At 38.9% G+C, this 16,396-nt stretch overlaps 1 protein-coding gene across 1 annotated transcript; it reads right to left on the reverse strand.

Annotated features, from left to right (window-relative positions):
- Positions 1-694: 694 nt before the first annotated feature.
- On the reverse strand, positions 695-1,450 carry LOC110943977. Its single transcript, XM_022185704.1, has one exon. The coding sequence runs from the start codon at positions 1,448-1,450 to the stop codon at positions 695-697; it is 756 nt and encodes a 251-aa protein (XP_022041396.1).
- Between the last annotated feature and the right edge of the window lie 14,946 nt (positions 1,451-16,396).

The following is a 16,396-nucleotide window of genomic DNA, read 5'->3' on the forward strand; positions in this document are numbered from 1 at the left end:
GGTCTGCGCTTCCTTTTCCACCTTTTCTTTGAACTCCTTGAATGTTTCGAATGCTTGATCCTTGGAAGTTAGTAAATATGCCCACATGTAGCGAGTACAGTCGTCTACAAGTAAGAATATATACTTCTTCCCAGCATGTGTTGGTGGAGTTATAGGACCACACAAATCTCCATAGACTAGGTCCAGAGGTTTTAAGGATCTGAACTTTGCCTGATTTGGAAATGGTGCCCTACTATGCTTTCCTAATAAGCATGCGTCACAGACTTGACTAGCATGACTTATTTGGGGAACTCCATGTACCAAGTTCTTACGAGTCATTTCTTTAATAGCGTCGAAGTGTAAATGGCCTAACCTCGCGTGCCATAACCATGCTATGTCTTCCGTCTTTGATAGTAAGCAGATTGGTTTTCCTATCTTCAGTTTGACCTTGTACAGCCTGTTCTTCAATCTTTTGACTCGCATTAGTAGCTTTCTGTTTCGATCTCGGATAGTCAGTAAGTCTCCGTCCATAACCACTTTGCAACCAGTTTCTGTAAGTTGTCCGAGGCTCAATATATTGGTCTTCAGACTTGGAATGTAGTATACTTGTGAAACAATCTTTTGTTCTTGATTCATACATTCCAGTAGTATTGAACCTTTGCCTTTAATTTCTACGTGTGACCCATCACCAAAACGTACTTGCCCTGTCACCGTTTCATCTAATTCCCTGAAGTGACTTCGCACTCCTGTCATGTGGTTGCTGGCCCCGTTGTCTAAGTACCATAGCTCCTGAGGCATAACTTGCTGGTTTTATCTGTTCCTCGTTTAGCAGAGCCTTTTCTTGAACATTTTCTTCTTGTATTGTCATTAACAATACGGGTGCTTCGTCTTCCTCGACGAGGTTTGAATGCTCTTGCACTTCGTCTTTCTCAGAACAATCCTTCCTGTAGTGTCCAAACTTTTGACACTTAAAACATTGGATCTTACTTAAGTCGGTTCTTGCAAACTTCCTCCAGTTTCTTGAATTTCCATTTCTAGGCCTTGATGTAGATCCTTCGTTTCTGGGACTTTGCCTATTTCCGTTGTTTCGCCAATTTCCACGCGTCTGGTTAAACCTACCACGACCGCGGTTTCCAAATTGCCTTCCTCTGTTGTTATCCTGATGTGTAAACATAAGCCTATCTTGGCTTTCCCCTTGATTTCGTTTCTTTAACTTGAGACGTTCTTCATATGTCTTTAACCTTCCGATTGCTTCTTGTAGCGTCATGGTTTCTATATCGGAGTATTGTTCCATAGAGGCAACGATTTGAGTAAACCTATCCGGTACGCCATTTAGGAGTTTGCGTACTAGAGTCGGTTGACTCATAGTCGATCCTACTTCTGTTGCTCGGGTAACGATACTATTGATCTTTGCGGTGAATGAATCAATAGTGTCGTCATCCTTCATTTGCAACATCTCAAATTCTGACATTAGCGTGTGCATACGCGCCTTTTGTACCCGATCTACGCTAACGTGTCTAATCCTTAGATTTTCCCAAATTCTCCTTTGCAGTCTTACAACTTGCAACTTGCAATACAACGTCCTCTGGTATTGCTTGAAACAAATATGCAATGGCAGACTTATCTTTCTTCGTGTCTACCGTTGCATTTTCTGCCGGTTCAATCGTTTCCCACAAACCATTCGCTTCAAGAATCGTCTTGATACGAATAGCCCAAACCGTATAGTTTGTTGGTTTCAGAATCGGACACTGAAACTGGGAAAGAGAATTTCCATTTATCGTACTTTGCCCGGTCGCTCCTGACATATCTTCCTGCCGAATAATCTTCACTTTCTAATAAACTTTCTTTTGGTTTCAATATATTCTTAACAACCCCGATTCCCCGAATCGTGTAATAACCAAAACAACCAAATCAAACTAATTCGCACTATAACCCCGGAATCAAAACAAACGAACCCTAGATTCCTAACCGTTCGGTTCAACCGACTTCCTAGAACCGAAAATAAATTCTGAAATTGAAACTTTGCGAATTTAAACGAAATTGAAACCTGATCGCGAATTCCCTGCGATGCCTTGCGATTCCCACGCCTAGAGCCTGACGCTCTGATACCACTTTGTTGGCCCGAACTTGGATCTTGATCTCTAACGAGCGTGAATAACTTGAATAATAACAACTTTATAACAATCGAATAAGAGTATATGATTTCGAGAGTAATGAACAAATACAAATGAAACTAACTATCTCTATTTATAGTTTCTAAGAGGCACGAATGAATAGACACAACTCTTCGTGAAAGGGTATGTCTCTAGGATTGTGCGGTTGAGATTGATCATGAAGAGGCATGTTGATTTCCAGCCATCCATCTCGAACCGTCGCGACTTCTTCTCCTTTCCTTGATGTCGATCCGAGAGGGTGTGTGTGAGGGGACACACCTTTTCGCTAAGTGAGGGAAGTTAACAAGTTTCCCTTTGTCAACTTTGGTCCCTTAGTTTCATAACCGCTTGTAACCGCCACTTTAATATAAAACTAATCTATCTATTCTAAACTAACTAACTTATGGATTTAAGAGATTAACTCGGTTTCATCCACGTCTGATTTCTTTCTATAGCTTCAATCTCCACATCCATAGCTTTCTTCCACCTATCATCTTTCATTGCTTCCTCATATTTTAGGGGGTCTTGTTCCACAATCTCAACAGCATTGAGTTCTTCATCTGATTGTGATTCATCCCCAGTCACATAATCTTGTAAATAACTTGGGGGTCTTCGTTGCCTTCCCTCCTTGGCTGTTGTGCTATTATTGGGGCCAGGGTCATCAGCAGGCTCATCAACAGCGACCTTGTGGAGTTGTGGTATACAGTATACTACTAATTGTTTAATCACATGGGCTCGTAGCCACATATATGAAGCCGTTTTGTGATTGCTAGCCAATAGAAGAAATAGTACAAAGATGTAATAAATTAAAAAGTGATGGTGTGATAATAATAGACTAGTAAGAGAAGCCCGTTTTGTATGCCAATAAGATCCGAGAAAGAGAACCAAACAAAGTTTAAACTTCGGACCAGTTCAAACTTAAAAACTCAGAACGTCCTAGCTTCAAAACTCGGACCAGATGCTTTGAAAAGCAAGAACTCAGACAACTTGTTTCAGACTCCGAGAAACTTGTTTAAAACTCGGTACAAAAGAAACTCTGTAAAACTCGGAATAAACACATTTCAAAGAACTCGGAGAAGCTTGTTTCATTGAGTAAAACTCTGTACATAAGAAACTCTGAAATGTGAAAAACTGTTAAAACTCAACAGAGTAAAAACATCGGACCAGTTGAAAAATTCGGAGCATTCAGAGTCAAGAACTCAGATCAGTTAAACCTTGGAGCAAGTCTAAACCTTGCTCTGGTCAACCATAAACCTCGGAGCAAGTCTAAACCTCGGAGCAAGTCTAAAGAAATTAAACCTCGGAATAACTTGGAGATCAGTTAAACCTCGGAGCAAGTCTAAAGAAATTAAACCTCGGAATAACTTGGAGATCAGTTAAACCTCGGAGCAAGTCTAAAGAAATTAAACCTCGGAATAACTTGGAGATCAGTTAAACCTCGGAGCAAGTCTAAAGAAATTAAACCTCGGAATAACTTGGAGATCAGTTAAACCTCGGAGCAAGTCTAAACCTTGCTCTGGTCAACCATAAACCTCAGTTAATTTCTTTAAACATCGGAATAACATCGGAGCAGGTGATTGCTTTTAAAAAACATCGGAATAACAAGTGAAACTCGGAATAACAGATCCGAATAACATACTTTGTCAAAACTCGGAACGCATTAAACATATGAAAAACGCGGAACTGCTGTAAAAACTCGGAACAGACAATTCAAAAGTCGGACTGATATAACAACATATACCTCGGAACAGACAACACTTTAAACCTCGGACTAGACTTTCGGACTGAAAACTCGGAGCCTGATGTATGTCAAAAAACTCGGAACAGACATTTTGTTGTAAAAACTCTGAGTAGACACCTTTAATACTCGGAGACTGTTTTAAACAAAATTCGGAGACTGTTCAAGTTCAAAACTCGGAAGTAATGTGAGTTGAAACACTCTGAGGCTTGAATAAGCTCTCAAAACTCGGACAACACTGACACAGAATTGTTTGGAAAAAGTCGGACTCACACCCTTTTGAAAATTCGGAGCTTTTCTTTCAAAGCTCGGAATAAGTTTCACAGATTAACAAGAAAAACCTCGGACAGAACCTATTCAGAAACTCAGAACAGAACAGAAACTCAGTGTAACACCCCAACCCGGAAGGGCTGACGTGTCACAATAACGGTAGCATAACAAAAGTCATAATTCCATTTTATTCATTTATTTATTAAGGATACAACCACACGACCATAAAAATTAAGATTATTATACAAGTGGAGACAGTTGTCTTAATTAACTAACATCTTTAGATTTATTCCTAGGCTTTATTCTTCTCTCTTTTCCACTCCCAAAGTAACATGTGGACCTGTATATACAAAAAGTTTACGGAATGAGCCGAATGCTCAGTACGGAATTTTAGGCTCAAATAACAACTAAATGCTTCATATGAAATCTTATCCGGATGAAACTTTAGGCGAAAATGATATGATGCAAGAACAAAATTTCATAATCATATCTTACGGATGTACCCATGAGCAAACTTAAAACATGACAATACACAGGTAGCTACTCCTGCATAGTTATCACATGAGATGGCGAATTGGCATACCCGTTATCCACCTCCTTATACTTAAATCCTAGGATCGATCCATACGCCTCCTAATAGCCTTATGTACCACACTTGTACTTAAGAGACGCCGTGAACTGATCTCTCCGTCACGGATGGAGCACATGATGTTGATGCCACAACAACATGCTCGTGGGACACTCCACGAGAAGCGATACTCAGGGTATCAGAGTACAAATGGTCTTAATCACATAACTTATAAAACTTATTTTCATAATAAAACGGAACATATATTGGAACATGCGATAATGAGTATAACATAATACTATCGCATGATATGAAAGCTAAATCAAATGATTAGGATAGGAATCGAACGGACTGTCAAATGAATCGATAATCAAAGACGTGAGGAGTTTTTAACAGATATAGTAATTTAGTAGTTTTATAACAATTTGAATTGAAGCAATAAAGAGTGGGGTAAGGATCCGTACCTTAATAACTCCAAAGTGAAGCTACCTTGTGCTAATATTTTAGATTTATATGGGCAGAGTTTAGACTACTGATTAATCTTTTAACCTAATTTCACAATAATGTACACAAAACAGGGTTAGTGATCAATACAGCAGTTACGATAATTTACGAAATCAAATTCTCCCAATGAATGACCAAGTACAATACTTCAACTCATTTATCGTATTAACGACAAACGACAAAGTATAGTACTTCAACTCATTATCGAATTATCGACAACGACAAAGTACAATGCTTCAACTCATTATCGAATTATCGACAACGACAAAGCATAACCCAATATGGGCGGCACTTAGACATTCTTTGGATATATTGATTCCGGAAACTGAATCGTAATAGCGATCGAGTTATTACCCTGATTGCGGCAGCACTTCGTGATTCGTGTGTGTTTGTGTAGTATTTTGGCTATAACTCAGTGTTTATAACGAATTTCTTCGTCGTTTTTGTGCCAGAAATCAAGTCCCAAACTGCTCTATTTATACCCGAATTTTGACCCTGTCGCGTAGCGCGAGGGGTACCCCCCCATGGCGTCGCGCTACGCGAGGGGTCACCTATTTTCTATAGGTAGCCACGTCCCTAACTAGGCTTGCTGAGTCGACGATTCGGCCAATAGCATTTAGACAACGTTTTTATGAAGATAATCGTCAACTAGGTTTTACCCCCCCCTGAGTTTTAGGGGCCCTGATCCTGATTCTGATTGTTCTGGAAATTTTAAGGTTAGTGCAGAATTACTTGGGTGTCTTAATTAGGGTTTTCTTAGTGGTTAATGATTTTAAATTTAGGGGCATTACAACTATTACCCCCTTAAAAGAAATTTCGTCCTCGAAATTTTGCAAATAAGAATATAACCTATCGCATAAGTAACAAAAACGAAACTTTTATAGCAGAGTTACTAACTTATATAACCAGAATCTCCTAACCACACATGTGTATCTGAAATTCATAACTAAGGTCATGACTATACTTGTCAATTGCCTTATATATATGTGCCCTAATGGTCCTTCTTAAAATATTCTTTCCGTATGAAAAGTTAATAGAGATTTACAGATACTTATAGTGACTATTAGTACTGACATTTCCTACATAGATATACTTAGTCATAACTAAAATATCTTCACATAAGGTAAAGCATAAATGACCGTAAACAGAAACAAATGAACATATATCAAATAGCAAGATTTACCGTTACTTGACTAAAATTCTATTGCGAGAATAGATTAGGGTATAGAGAACGAATTGATTCTTCAGATTCCCATGTTGCTTCGTGTTCAGAGTGATTTTTCCAAAGGACTTTAACAAATGGAATTACTTTCCTACGCAAAACCTTTTCTTGTCGATCTAAGATGGCTTCTGGTTCCTCTTCGTAGGACAAATCTTCGTGAATTGTAAGTAACGGATAACTAATGACATGGAGTGGATGATAATTATATCCTCTTAAAGAGGATACAGGAAAAACGTTATGAACGTGAGAGAGTTGAGGCGGTAAAGCCAGTCGATATGACACTTCTCCAATTCTTTCAAGGATTTCAAAAGGACCGATGAAACGAGGACTAAGTTTCCCTTTAATTCCAAATCTACGAACACCACGCCAAGGTGATACCTTTAAGAATACGTGGTCACCAATTTTAAATTCGAGGGGTCGTCTATCTTGATCTGCATAGCTCTTTTGTCTACTCTGAGCTTCTTTCAGTTTTTCTCGGGCTATAATGACTTTTTCATTTGTAATCTGAACTAATTCTGGCCCTTCAATAATCTTTTCTCCGACTTCATCCCAGCATATGGGTGCGCGACATTTCCTACCGTACAAAAGTTCAAAAGGTGCCATGCCAATACTTGCTTGCCAACTATTGTTGTAAGCGAACTCAACAAGACATAGATATTCATCCCAGTTTCCAGACCATTCAAGTGCACATGCTCGGAGCATGTCCTCCAAGGTCTGAATCGTACGTTCTGACTGCCCATCTGTTTGTGGATGGAAAGCCGTACTAAACTTTAGTCGTGTCCCCCAAGCTGCCTGAAAACCTTTCCAAAATCGTGAGGTGAAACGCGGGTCTCTATCGGAAACAATGGAAGATGGTGTGCCATGGAGTCGAATAATTTCTTGAAGAAATATTTCGGATAACTTATTAACCGAAAATCCTTGCTGAATTGGTAGAAAATGTGCGGACTTTGATAATCTATCGACAACAACCCATACAACATCATTCTTCTTGAATGTCTTAGGTAAGCCAGTAACAAAATCCATTGTGATCTCATCCCACTTCCATATGGGAATATCCAATGGCTGCAACAGACCGCTTGCTCGTTTGTGTTCAAGTTTCACTTGTTGGCAAGTGAGGCATTTACTTACGTATCGAGCAACGTCTTCCTTCATTCCATTCCACCAGAAGTTTTGTCTTAAATCTCTATACATCTTGGTAGATCCTGGGTGAATTGAAAATGGTGAGCTGTGAGCTTCGGCTAACAATGACTCACGAAGGGTGGAGTCATCGGGTACACAAAGTCTTTTGCCGCACCAAATTACCCCCTGATGGTCTATACTAAATTCAGATTGCTTACCCACCTCGAGATTTTGCACAATTGCCCAAAGTTCTCCATCTTGCTTTTGTGCATCTTTGATCCGGGATATGAGGTTGGGTTCAATCTGCATTCTAGCTAGATATCCATCAGATTTACTAACCTGAAGCCAAATGTCCATCCTTTCGAGATCCCTCCTAATATGAGGTTGAATTTGTAGGCAAGATATAGTCCCGGAATTCTTTCGGCTTAATGCATCAGCTACAACATTGGCTTTGCCTGGATGGTATTGAATATTTGCATCATAATCTTTTAAAAGTTCTAACCACCTTCTTTGCCTCATATTTAGCTCCTTCTGCGTAAATATATACTTGAGGCTCTTGTGGTCGGTAAAGATGTCACAACTTTCACCATACAGATAATGTCGCCAAATCTTAAGTGCAAAGACGACTGCGGCTAATTCTAAATCATGTGTAGGGTAGTTAACTTCATAAGGTTTCAACTGACGGGAGGCATAAGCGATAACCTTCCCATGTTGCATTAGCACACAACCTAATCCTTTCTTTGAGGCATCACTGTAGACTTGGTAACCTCCTGATCCAGAAGGGAGAGCGAGTATCGGAGAGGATACAAGTCGTTTCTTTAATTCTTTAAAGCTTTTCTCTTGTTCCTCATTCCATGAGTACTTCACCCCTTTCCTTAGGAGTTTTGTGAGTGGTAAAGCAATTACCGAGAATCTTTCAACAAATCTTCGGTAATAGCCAGCAAGACCCAAGAAACTTCGTATTTCGGTAACAGAAGTGGGTCTTGGCCATTTTGTAATAGCTTCAACCTTTGTTGGGTCTACCATAATTCCCTCTGCTGATATAACATGACCTAGAAATGACACTTGGCTAAGCCAAAAGTCACATTTGGAAAACTTCGCGTACAACTTCTCATGCCGCAAGGTTCCAAGTACTATATGTAGATGTGCTTCATGCTCTTTGCGACTCTTAGAATACACCAGAATGTCATCGATAAAGACAATAACGAATTTGTCTAGGAATTGGTGAAATACGCGATTCATCAAATCCATGAAGACTGCGGGTGCATTAGTTAGCCCAAACGGCATAACCAAAAATTCGTAATGACCATATCGAGTACGAAAAGCGGTCTTGGGAACATCCTCATTCTTGACCTTTAACTGATGGTACCCAGACCTTAGGTCGATTTTTGAGAAGAACTGAGCCCCTTGAAGTTGATCAAAGAGATCATCAATGCGAGGCAGAGGATACTGATTACGAATAGTAATCTTGTTCAGCTCTCGGTAGTCAATACATAAACGCATACTACCGTCTTTCTTCTTCACAAATAAGACCGGAGCACCCCAAGGTGAAACACTGGGTCTTATGAATCCTAAATCTAACAATTCTTGCAATTGTTCCTTCAACTCCTTCAGTTCCATTGGGGCCATATGGTATGGAGCTTTAGAAATAGGTTCAGCACCAGGGATCAAGTCGATGGTGAATTCCAACTGACGGTCGGGTGGTAATCCCGGGAGTTTATCCGGAAATACATCAGGATATTCACGAACAACGGAGTGGCTATCGATACTCTTAATACTAGCAGAAGTATCCTTAATTGATGCTAGGAATCCAGCACAGCCGTTTGATATGGATTTTCGAGCCTTAAGTGCAGAGATAATTTTAAGAGATTTATGGGCTTGAGTTCCCTGATATATAATATCAGGATGATGAAGATCACCGAAAATAACTCGGCGAGAATGACAATCTATAGTTACACGATGTCTAGACAACCAATCTATTCCTAGAATAATATCAAAGTCACACATATGTATTGGAAATAAGTCTGCCTTACACACAATAGATTCAATACGGATCGGACAATCCTTATATACCTAAGTGATTACGGATGAATTTTCCATGGGAGTGGAAATGGTGAAAGTGTGATCTAAGAGAGTTGGTCTTATCGGAAGATACTTAGTAAACGAATGGGATACTAAAGAATGAGTCGCTCCTGTATCGAATAACACATAGATACTACGTTCACCAATCTGAAGGGTTCCAGATACAGTACCTGGAATATTAGCAGCGTCAGTAGCGGAAAGTGCGAAAATTCTTCCTCCAACATTGGGTTGATTATTCTTCTTAGTATCTTTCTTAGGACATTCCTTGATCATGTGTCCAGTTTGGCCACATTTAAAACATGCTCCTGTACTTCGGTGACATACGCCCTGATGTCTTTTACCACAAGTATTACATAGAGGATATGTAATCTGATTCGGGTTTACTTGTTGATTCAGTGGTTGGGCTCTAATAGGTTCTGCATATAACTGAATCTGGTTTTGAGCAGGTCTCGGGTTTTGAAGTCTAGGTTGCCATTGACGTGCTTGATTTCCAAAGTTTTGATTTCCTTGCACTTTACGATCTTGATGCTGTGGCGTAGTGGATGACTGGCCGATTTCTTGCTTAAATTGGCCTTCTCTATTTCTCTTCTTATTATCCCCAGTTCGAGATAGGAATTCTTTCCTTTCGAATTCAAAAGTTTTGATTGCATCAGCAACTTCGGTGATATCCTTAAATTTCATGTACATGATCGACTTCCGAATTCGATCATTAACTGCCCACTTGCATTTTTCTGCCTGGACTTCTGCTGATCCGGCAACATCTCCTACAATACTAGCCAACCTTGAAAATCGAGTAATGAACTCAGAGGCTGGTTCATCACTCCCCTGTCGAATTACTGCATACTCCCTGATATAAGCTTCTTTATCAGCGGTCGAAAAATATTTATCGTAAAAGATATTACGAAAGTCGACCCATGAAAGATTAGCGTCAAAATCATCCCCTCCTTTGACTTGCTTATATCCTTCCCACCAAGTTTGTGCATCATCTTCCAATTTGTAGGTAGCTAGTCTAACTTTGTATTGCTCCGGAACTCCAAGAACTCCGAAGATCTTTTCAACATGAGCTATCCAGTTTCTTGCTTCGACTGGATTAGTAGCGTGACTAAAGGATTTCGGCTTTTGTTTTTGGAATTTACTAATCCATATGTCTATACTATAAGTAATATTGTTAGTGGTATTCTCACGAGTTTCACCACCAGAGGTTGGATTAGTGTTAGTGCGTTCTGGATGAAGAGTTTGTTGAATAACGGCCTCAGCTGTTTGAGCAACCAGGTTTGGAAGCAACCCAGCAACAGCCTGGTTGATAGCATTAATTATGTTTGGATCAACTGGAGTCTCATTCGAAGAAGTGTTGTTACGTTCACGGTTAGTACGAGTATTCCTACGTGGCGGACGACGAGGAGGCATCTATAAGAATAGACATAGAGGTTAAATCAAATAAGAGATCAAGTTGAATCCTATGATAGATATCTACCCATTCCTCACAGGTCTTAATTACTATCTTCAAGTTTTCTACAGGAAAGAGCCTTTGCTCTGATACCATAGCTGTAACACCCCAACCCGGAAGGGCTGACGTGTCACAATAACGGTAGCATAACAAAAGTCATAATTCCATTTTATTCATTTATTTATTAAGGATACAACCACACGACCATAAAAATTAAGATTATTATACAAGTGGAGACAGTTGTCTTAATTAACTAACATCTTTAGATTTATTCCTAGGCTTTATTCTTCTCTCTTTTCCACTCCCAAAGTAACCTGTGGACCTGTATATACAAAAAGTTTACGGAATGAGCCGAATGCTCAGTACGGAATTTTAGGCTCAAATAACAACTAAATGCTTCATATGAAATCTTATCCGGATGAAACTTTAGGCGAAAATGATATGATGCAAGAACAAAATTTCATAATCATATCTTACGGATGTACCCATGAGCAAACTTAAAACATGACAATACACAGGTAGCTACTCCTGCATAGTTATCACATGAGATGGCGAATTGGCATACCCGTTATCCACCTCCTTATACTTAAATCCTAGGATCGATCCATACGCCTCCTAATAGCCTTATGTACCACACTTGTACTTAAGAGACGCCGTGAACTGATCTCTCCGTCACGGATGGAGCACATGATGTTGATGCCACAACAACATGCTCGTGGGACACTCCACGAGAAGCGATACTCAGGGTATCAGAGTACAAATGGTCTTAATCACATAACTTATAAAACTTATTTTCATAATAAAACGGAACATATATTGGAACATGCGATAATGAGTATAACATAATACTATCGCATGATATGAAAGCTAAATCAAATGATTAGGATAGGAATCGAACGGACTGTCAAATGAATCGATAATCAAAGACGTGAGGAGTTTTTAACAGATATAGTAATTTAGTAGTTTTATAACAACTTGAATTGAAGCAATAAAGAGTGGGGTAAGGATCCGTACCTTAATAACTCCAAAGTGAAGCTACCTTGTGCTAATATTTTAGATTTATATGGGCAGAGTTTAGACTACTGATTAATCTTTTAACCTAATTTCACAATAATGTACACAAAACAGGGTTAGTGATCAATACAGCAGTTACGATAATTTACGAAATCAAATTCTCCCAATGAATGACCAAGTACAATACTTCAACTCATTTATCGTATTAACGACAAACGACAAAGTATAGTACTTCAACTCATTATCGAATTATCGACAACGACAAAGTACAATGCTTCAACTCATTATCGAATTATCGACAACGACAAAGCATAACCCAATATGGGCGGCACTTAGACATTCTTTGGATATATTGATTCCGGAAACTGAATCGTAATAGCGATCGAGTTATTACCCTGATTGCGGCAGCACTTCGTGATTCGTGTGTGTTTGTGTAGTATTTTGGCTATAACTCAGTGTTTATAACGAATTTCTTCGTCGTTTTTGTGCCAGAAATCAAGTCCCAAACTGCTCTATTTATACCCGAATTTTGACCCTGTCGCGTAGCGCGAGGGGTACCCCCCCATGGCGTCGCGCTACGCGAGGGGTCACCTATTTTCTATAGGTAGCCACGTCCCTAACTAGGCTTGCTGAGTCGACGATTCGGCCAATAGCATTTAGACAACGTTTTTATGAAGATAATCGTCAACTAGGTTTTACCCCCCCTGAGTTTTAGGGGCCCTGATCCTGATTCTGATTGTTCTGGAAATTTTAAGGTTAGTGCAGAATTACTTGGGTGTCTTAATTAGGGTTTTCTTAGTGGTTAATGATTTTAAATTTAGGGGCATTACACTCAGAAACTTGAACACTTCAGAAACTCGGACAGTCTGTGTTTTCTTTACTAAAATCGATGGTCGGACCATTACTCAAATACTCAGACCATCAACTCAGACTTGACTGAAGAAAACTCGGACTTTTAAGTAGTCCTGAAACTCGGAATTGATCCTTGGAACAAATCCTCGGAACAGACAAATGAAAAGCTCAGAAACACGTCTCCGGACAATCTCCCTAGTGTGACTTCACACTAGTTCACCAAAAACCCCGGAAACACAAACACAGAGTTTTTTTTTTTAAAAAAAAAAAACTCAGACAAGTTTAACACTAAGGAAAACTCGGACAGAGCAATTTTTGGATCAAACCTCAGATCTGCAACAACTTGGAGGACAAAACAACCACGAACAGCTTCATTTTCTTCAACTTTTCTCCAAAATCTTCAAGTCTTCAAGATGTTTGGCGGAAACAAACATCAAATCAAGAGCAATGGTGATTCAGAAGGCGGTTAGACCATTCTGAATCAGTAACCTCGCTCTGATACCACTGTGAAAGCACCGGATCGATGACATACATCAAACATTGCACTTGATTCAAGACATGAAGAACAAAATATGAAGAACATGATAGAAAGATGTAGAAGATGAACTCTTTATTATGAATCAGTCATCACAGATTACACAAACCAAAGGAGTATACATCATCTACAAGCTGGTTTAGATCACAAAGATCTAAACCCTAGCTTTCTCTCACTAACACATAGTCTCTCTCTCTCTAGAATTCACACAGAAGAGTGGAAGAGGTGCACCCAGCTACAAGAGTTGCACACAGCTTTCTCTAAAATCGTTGCCCTAATCTACACAATACACACATATATATAGGCTAGGGACTAAACCTCGGACAAACCAATTCTACACCAAAACTCAGACAAAAGTTCTCCCTAGGAACTTCTTAGGGACAAATTCTCCCTAGGAACTTCTTAGGGACTAAGTTTGGACACTTGTACAATAAAGACCCTAACAATTGGAAGCCATACACTTTTCACCCAAAGTGCATTAACAACTCCCCCTTGATCAATGCAGGTCTTCACGTGGTCTTGAATTCTTCGTTATGGTTGACTTTAACTTGGACTTCTGCTTTGGTTGATCAGAATTGATAAGCGACAGTTACCCGGCAGGAACTGCACTTACAGTCTCCCCCTTAACTGTTGCATCAGTTCTGTGTGGCATTGATAATCTTCAATCACGGATACTGCACTTAGAGACTCCCCTTTAACTGAAGATATCGTGTCAGCTTTCAACTTTGGCTGAGACTTGATCTTTTAGGTAGAGCACAGTGATCTTCAACCCTTCTAATTAAAGACTTGCTGACGATCACTTAAAGCCGCTTTGAGAAACCCGAAGAATCCAACATCAAACACTGTAGATCCTCCCCCTCAAACTACTCCCGAATCAAATTAACGCGAACCGACCTACAACCACATGTAGCAATATCGCTCGATACATTAATCTTCAAACCTAACCGGTAGCAGAAGGAAACATTGGATTTCCAATGCCCAATCTTGAACACTTCAAACTTCACAAAGACATGAAGCTCAGTTCGATAAGTTAATAACAAACTGAACTTTGTAAAAGTACATCCACCATCTTGATCAGAGTCTTCAACCGAGTGTCTGAAATCATTTCATCTCGAATCTTCAAGATCCAATCTCGTATCTTCACAAATCCGCCAATTACCCAATGACTTTCGTCTCTGATCTCCCCCTCAATATATGACAAGGCTCATATATTGGTATTAATTTGTCATATTTTGCACAGTGAAGATGTTGGAAGAGATGGTCAATCCGAAAAGAGGATGAAAAAGGAGCTCGAGAAAAAAGATTCGTTGAGGAAAAAGGTATAGCAATCTTCAAACTAATTTTATTTTTGTGGTTGTTATAACATTTTATTCTTGTTCGTAATCTATTATCAGAAAGAAGAACAGATGAAAAAAGAAATGGAGAAACAAGACCGCGAGAGACGAAAGGAAGCAGAAAGAATGATGCGGGAAAGACAAAGACAAGAAGAAAGATTCCAACATGAAGGAAGGCGCGAAATCGAACGTCGAGAAAAATTCTTGCACAAGGAAACTTTAAAGGTAACGATTTATTATCTATTTATCTTATCACTGTAGAATGTAGTTAATGGTTGACTCTTTTAAATATATGTTTTTGACTTATGTAACAGACGGAGAGAAGAAGACAACAAGAAGAGCTTCGAAGAGAGAAAGAAGCTATAAAAGTCAAAGCTGCTATTGAGAAAGCGGCAGCAAAAAAAATCGCTAAAGAATGATGGAATTAATGGAGGATGATCGTCTAGAACTATTGGAATTAGTGGCTTCTCATAACGGGTTGACATCAATTGTTTCACTTGATTACAAAACTTTGCAGAATCTTGATTCCTTTCGAGGTAAATTCCATTTTTATTATTTACTAATCGTTATAGTTTATTGATAGCATAAATTTATATGATTTAACATTATTCCCAGATATTTTTTTGTGTGTTCCCACCAATATCTGTGCAAACAAGATTAAAACGTCCGTTTTCGGTTTAAGCATGGATTGACTCTGGAAGAAAATGTTGGAAACCTTCTCATGGTACGTTTTATGCATCTTTTTTTGTTATATAATCATCGTAATTTAAAGCAAGCTATAAGAATCTTCCAAACAGTTTCCTGACTTTAAAACCACATTAACAGGTTTGGTGATTTTGTACGACATTTTTCGATATTCTCGGGCTCTGGCCTTTTACTCTTGACGAGTTTGTTTAAGCTCTTCATGATTATGTTAGTTTCACAAACATCTTTGATTTTTAATTATTTTCATTTTTATTATGTTAGTTTAAACGCGTCAACCTGTTTCATTTTACAGTTTAAACGGGTCAGCCTGTTTCATTAAACGGTTTAAACAGGTCAGCATGTTTCACTATAATATTCTCTATAATTTGCAGGAAGGTGATGTGATTGCATATCTTCTTCTTGAGTTAAATTCTTCATGGATCACTAAGCTTTCATCCTTCCGGGCAACCTTCTTCTTTGTAATGATCAACAATATTTCTCAAAGCATCTATATCGTATATCCTGGCCACTTCAATATACTTTTCTTTGTTTTTTTTTTTTGTTACAAAAATAACTTAAATAAGTTAGTTTGGGTAGGACTTGGAATGCGAGGAGGTGAAGTTGTTGGAAACTGGAACAGGTACCATAAAAATCTTGTTATCCTCTAAAACTTAGTAATTATGTTGATTTTGGATCGTTACAACTCTCTTCACTGTGTACATTCAATGTTGAAAAACTAGTTTGGGACTTAGGGTTACAAACATACATAACAAAATGTTTACCTTTTTATGTCCTAATATGTCTGGTAATAAAAAGATCCATCTTGTTACAAAATGTTTACCTTTTCATGATACTTGCCACCATTGGCCCAACTAGTTTATTATGGGCACTTTTG

Source organism: Helianthus annuus, chromosome 5 (assembly GCF_002127325.2).
Source record: "Helianthus annuus cultivar XRQ/B chromosome 5, HanXRQr2.0-SUNRISE, whole genome shotgun sequence".
NCBI lineage: Eukaryota > Viridiplantae > Streptophyta > Magnoliopsida > Asterales > Asteraceae > Helianthus > Helianthus annuus.

Coding starts and splice junctions, on each gene's coding strand:
- LOC110943977 (XM_022185704.1), bottom strand. CDS start 1,450: ATGTCAGAATTTGAGATGTTGCAAATGAAGGATGACGACACTATTGAT.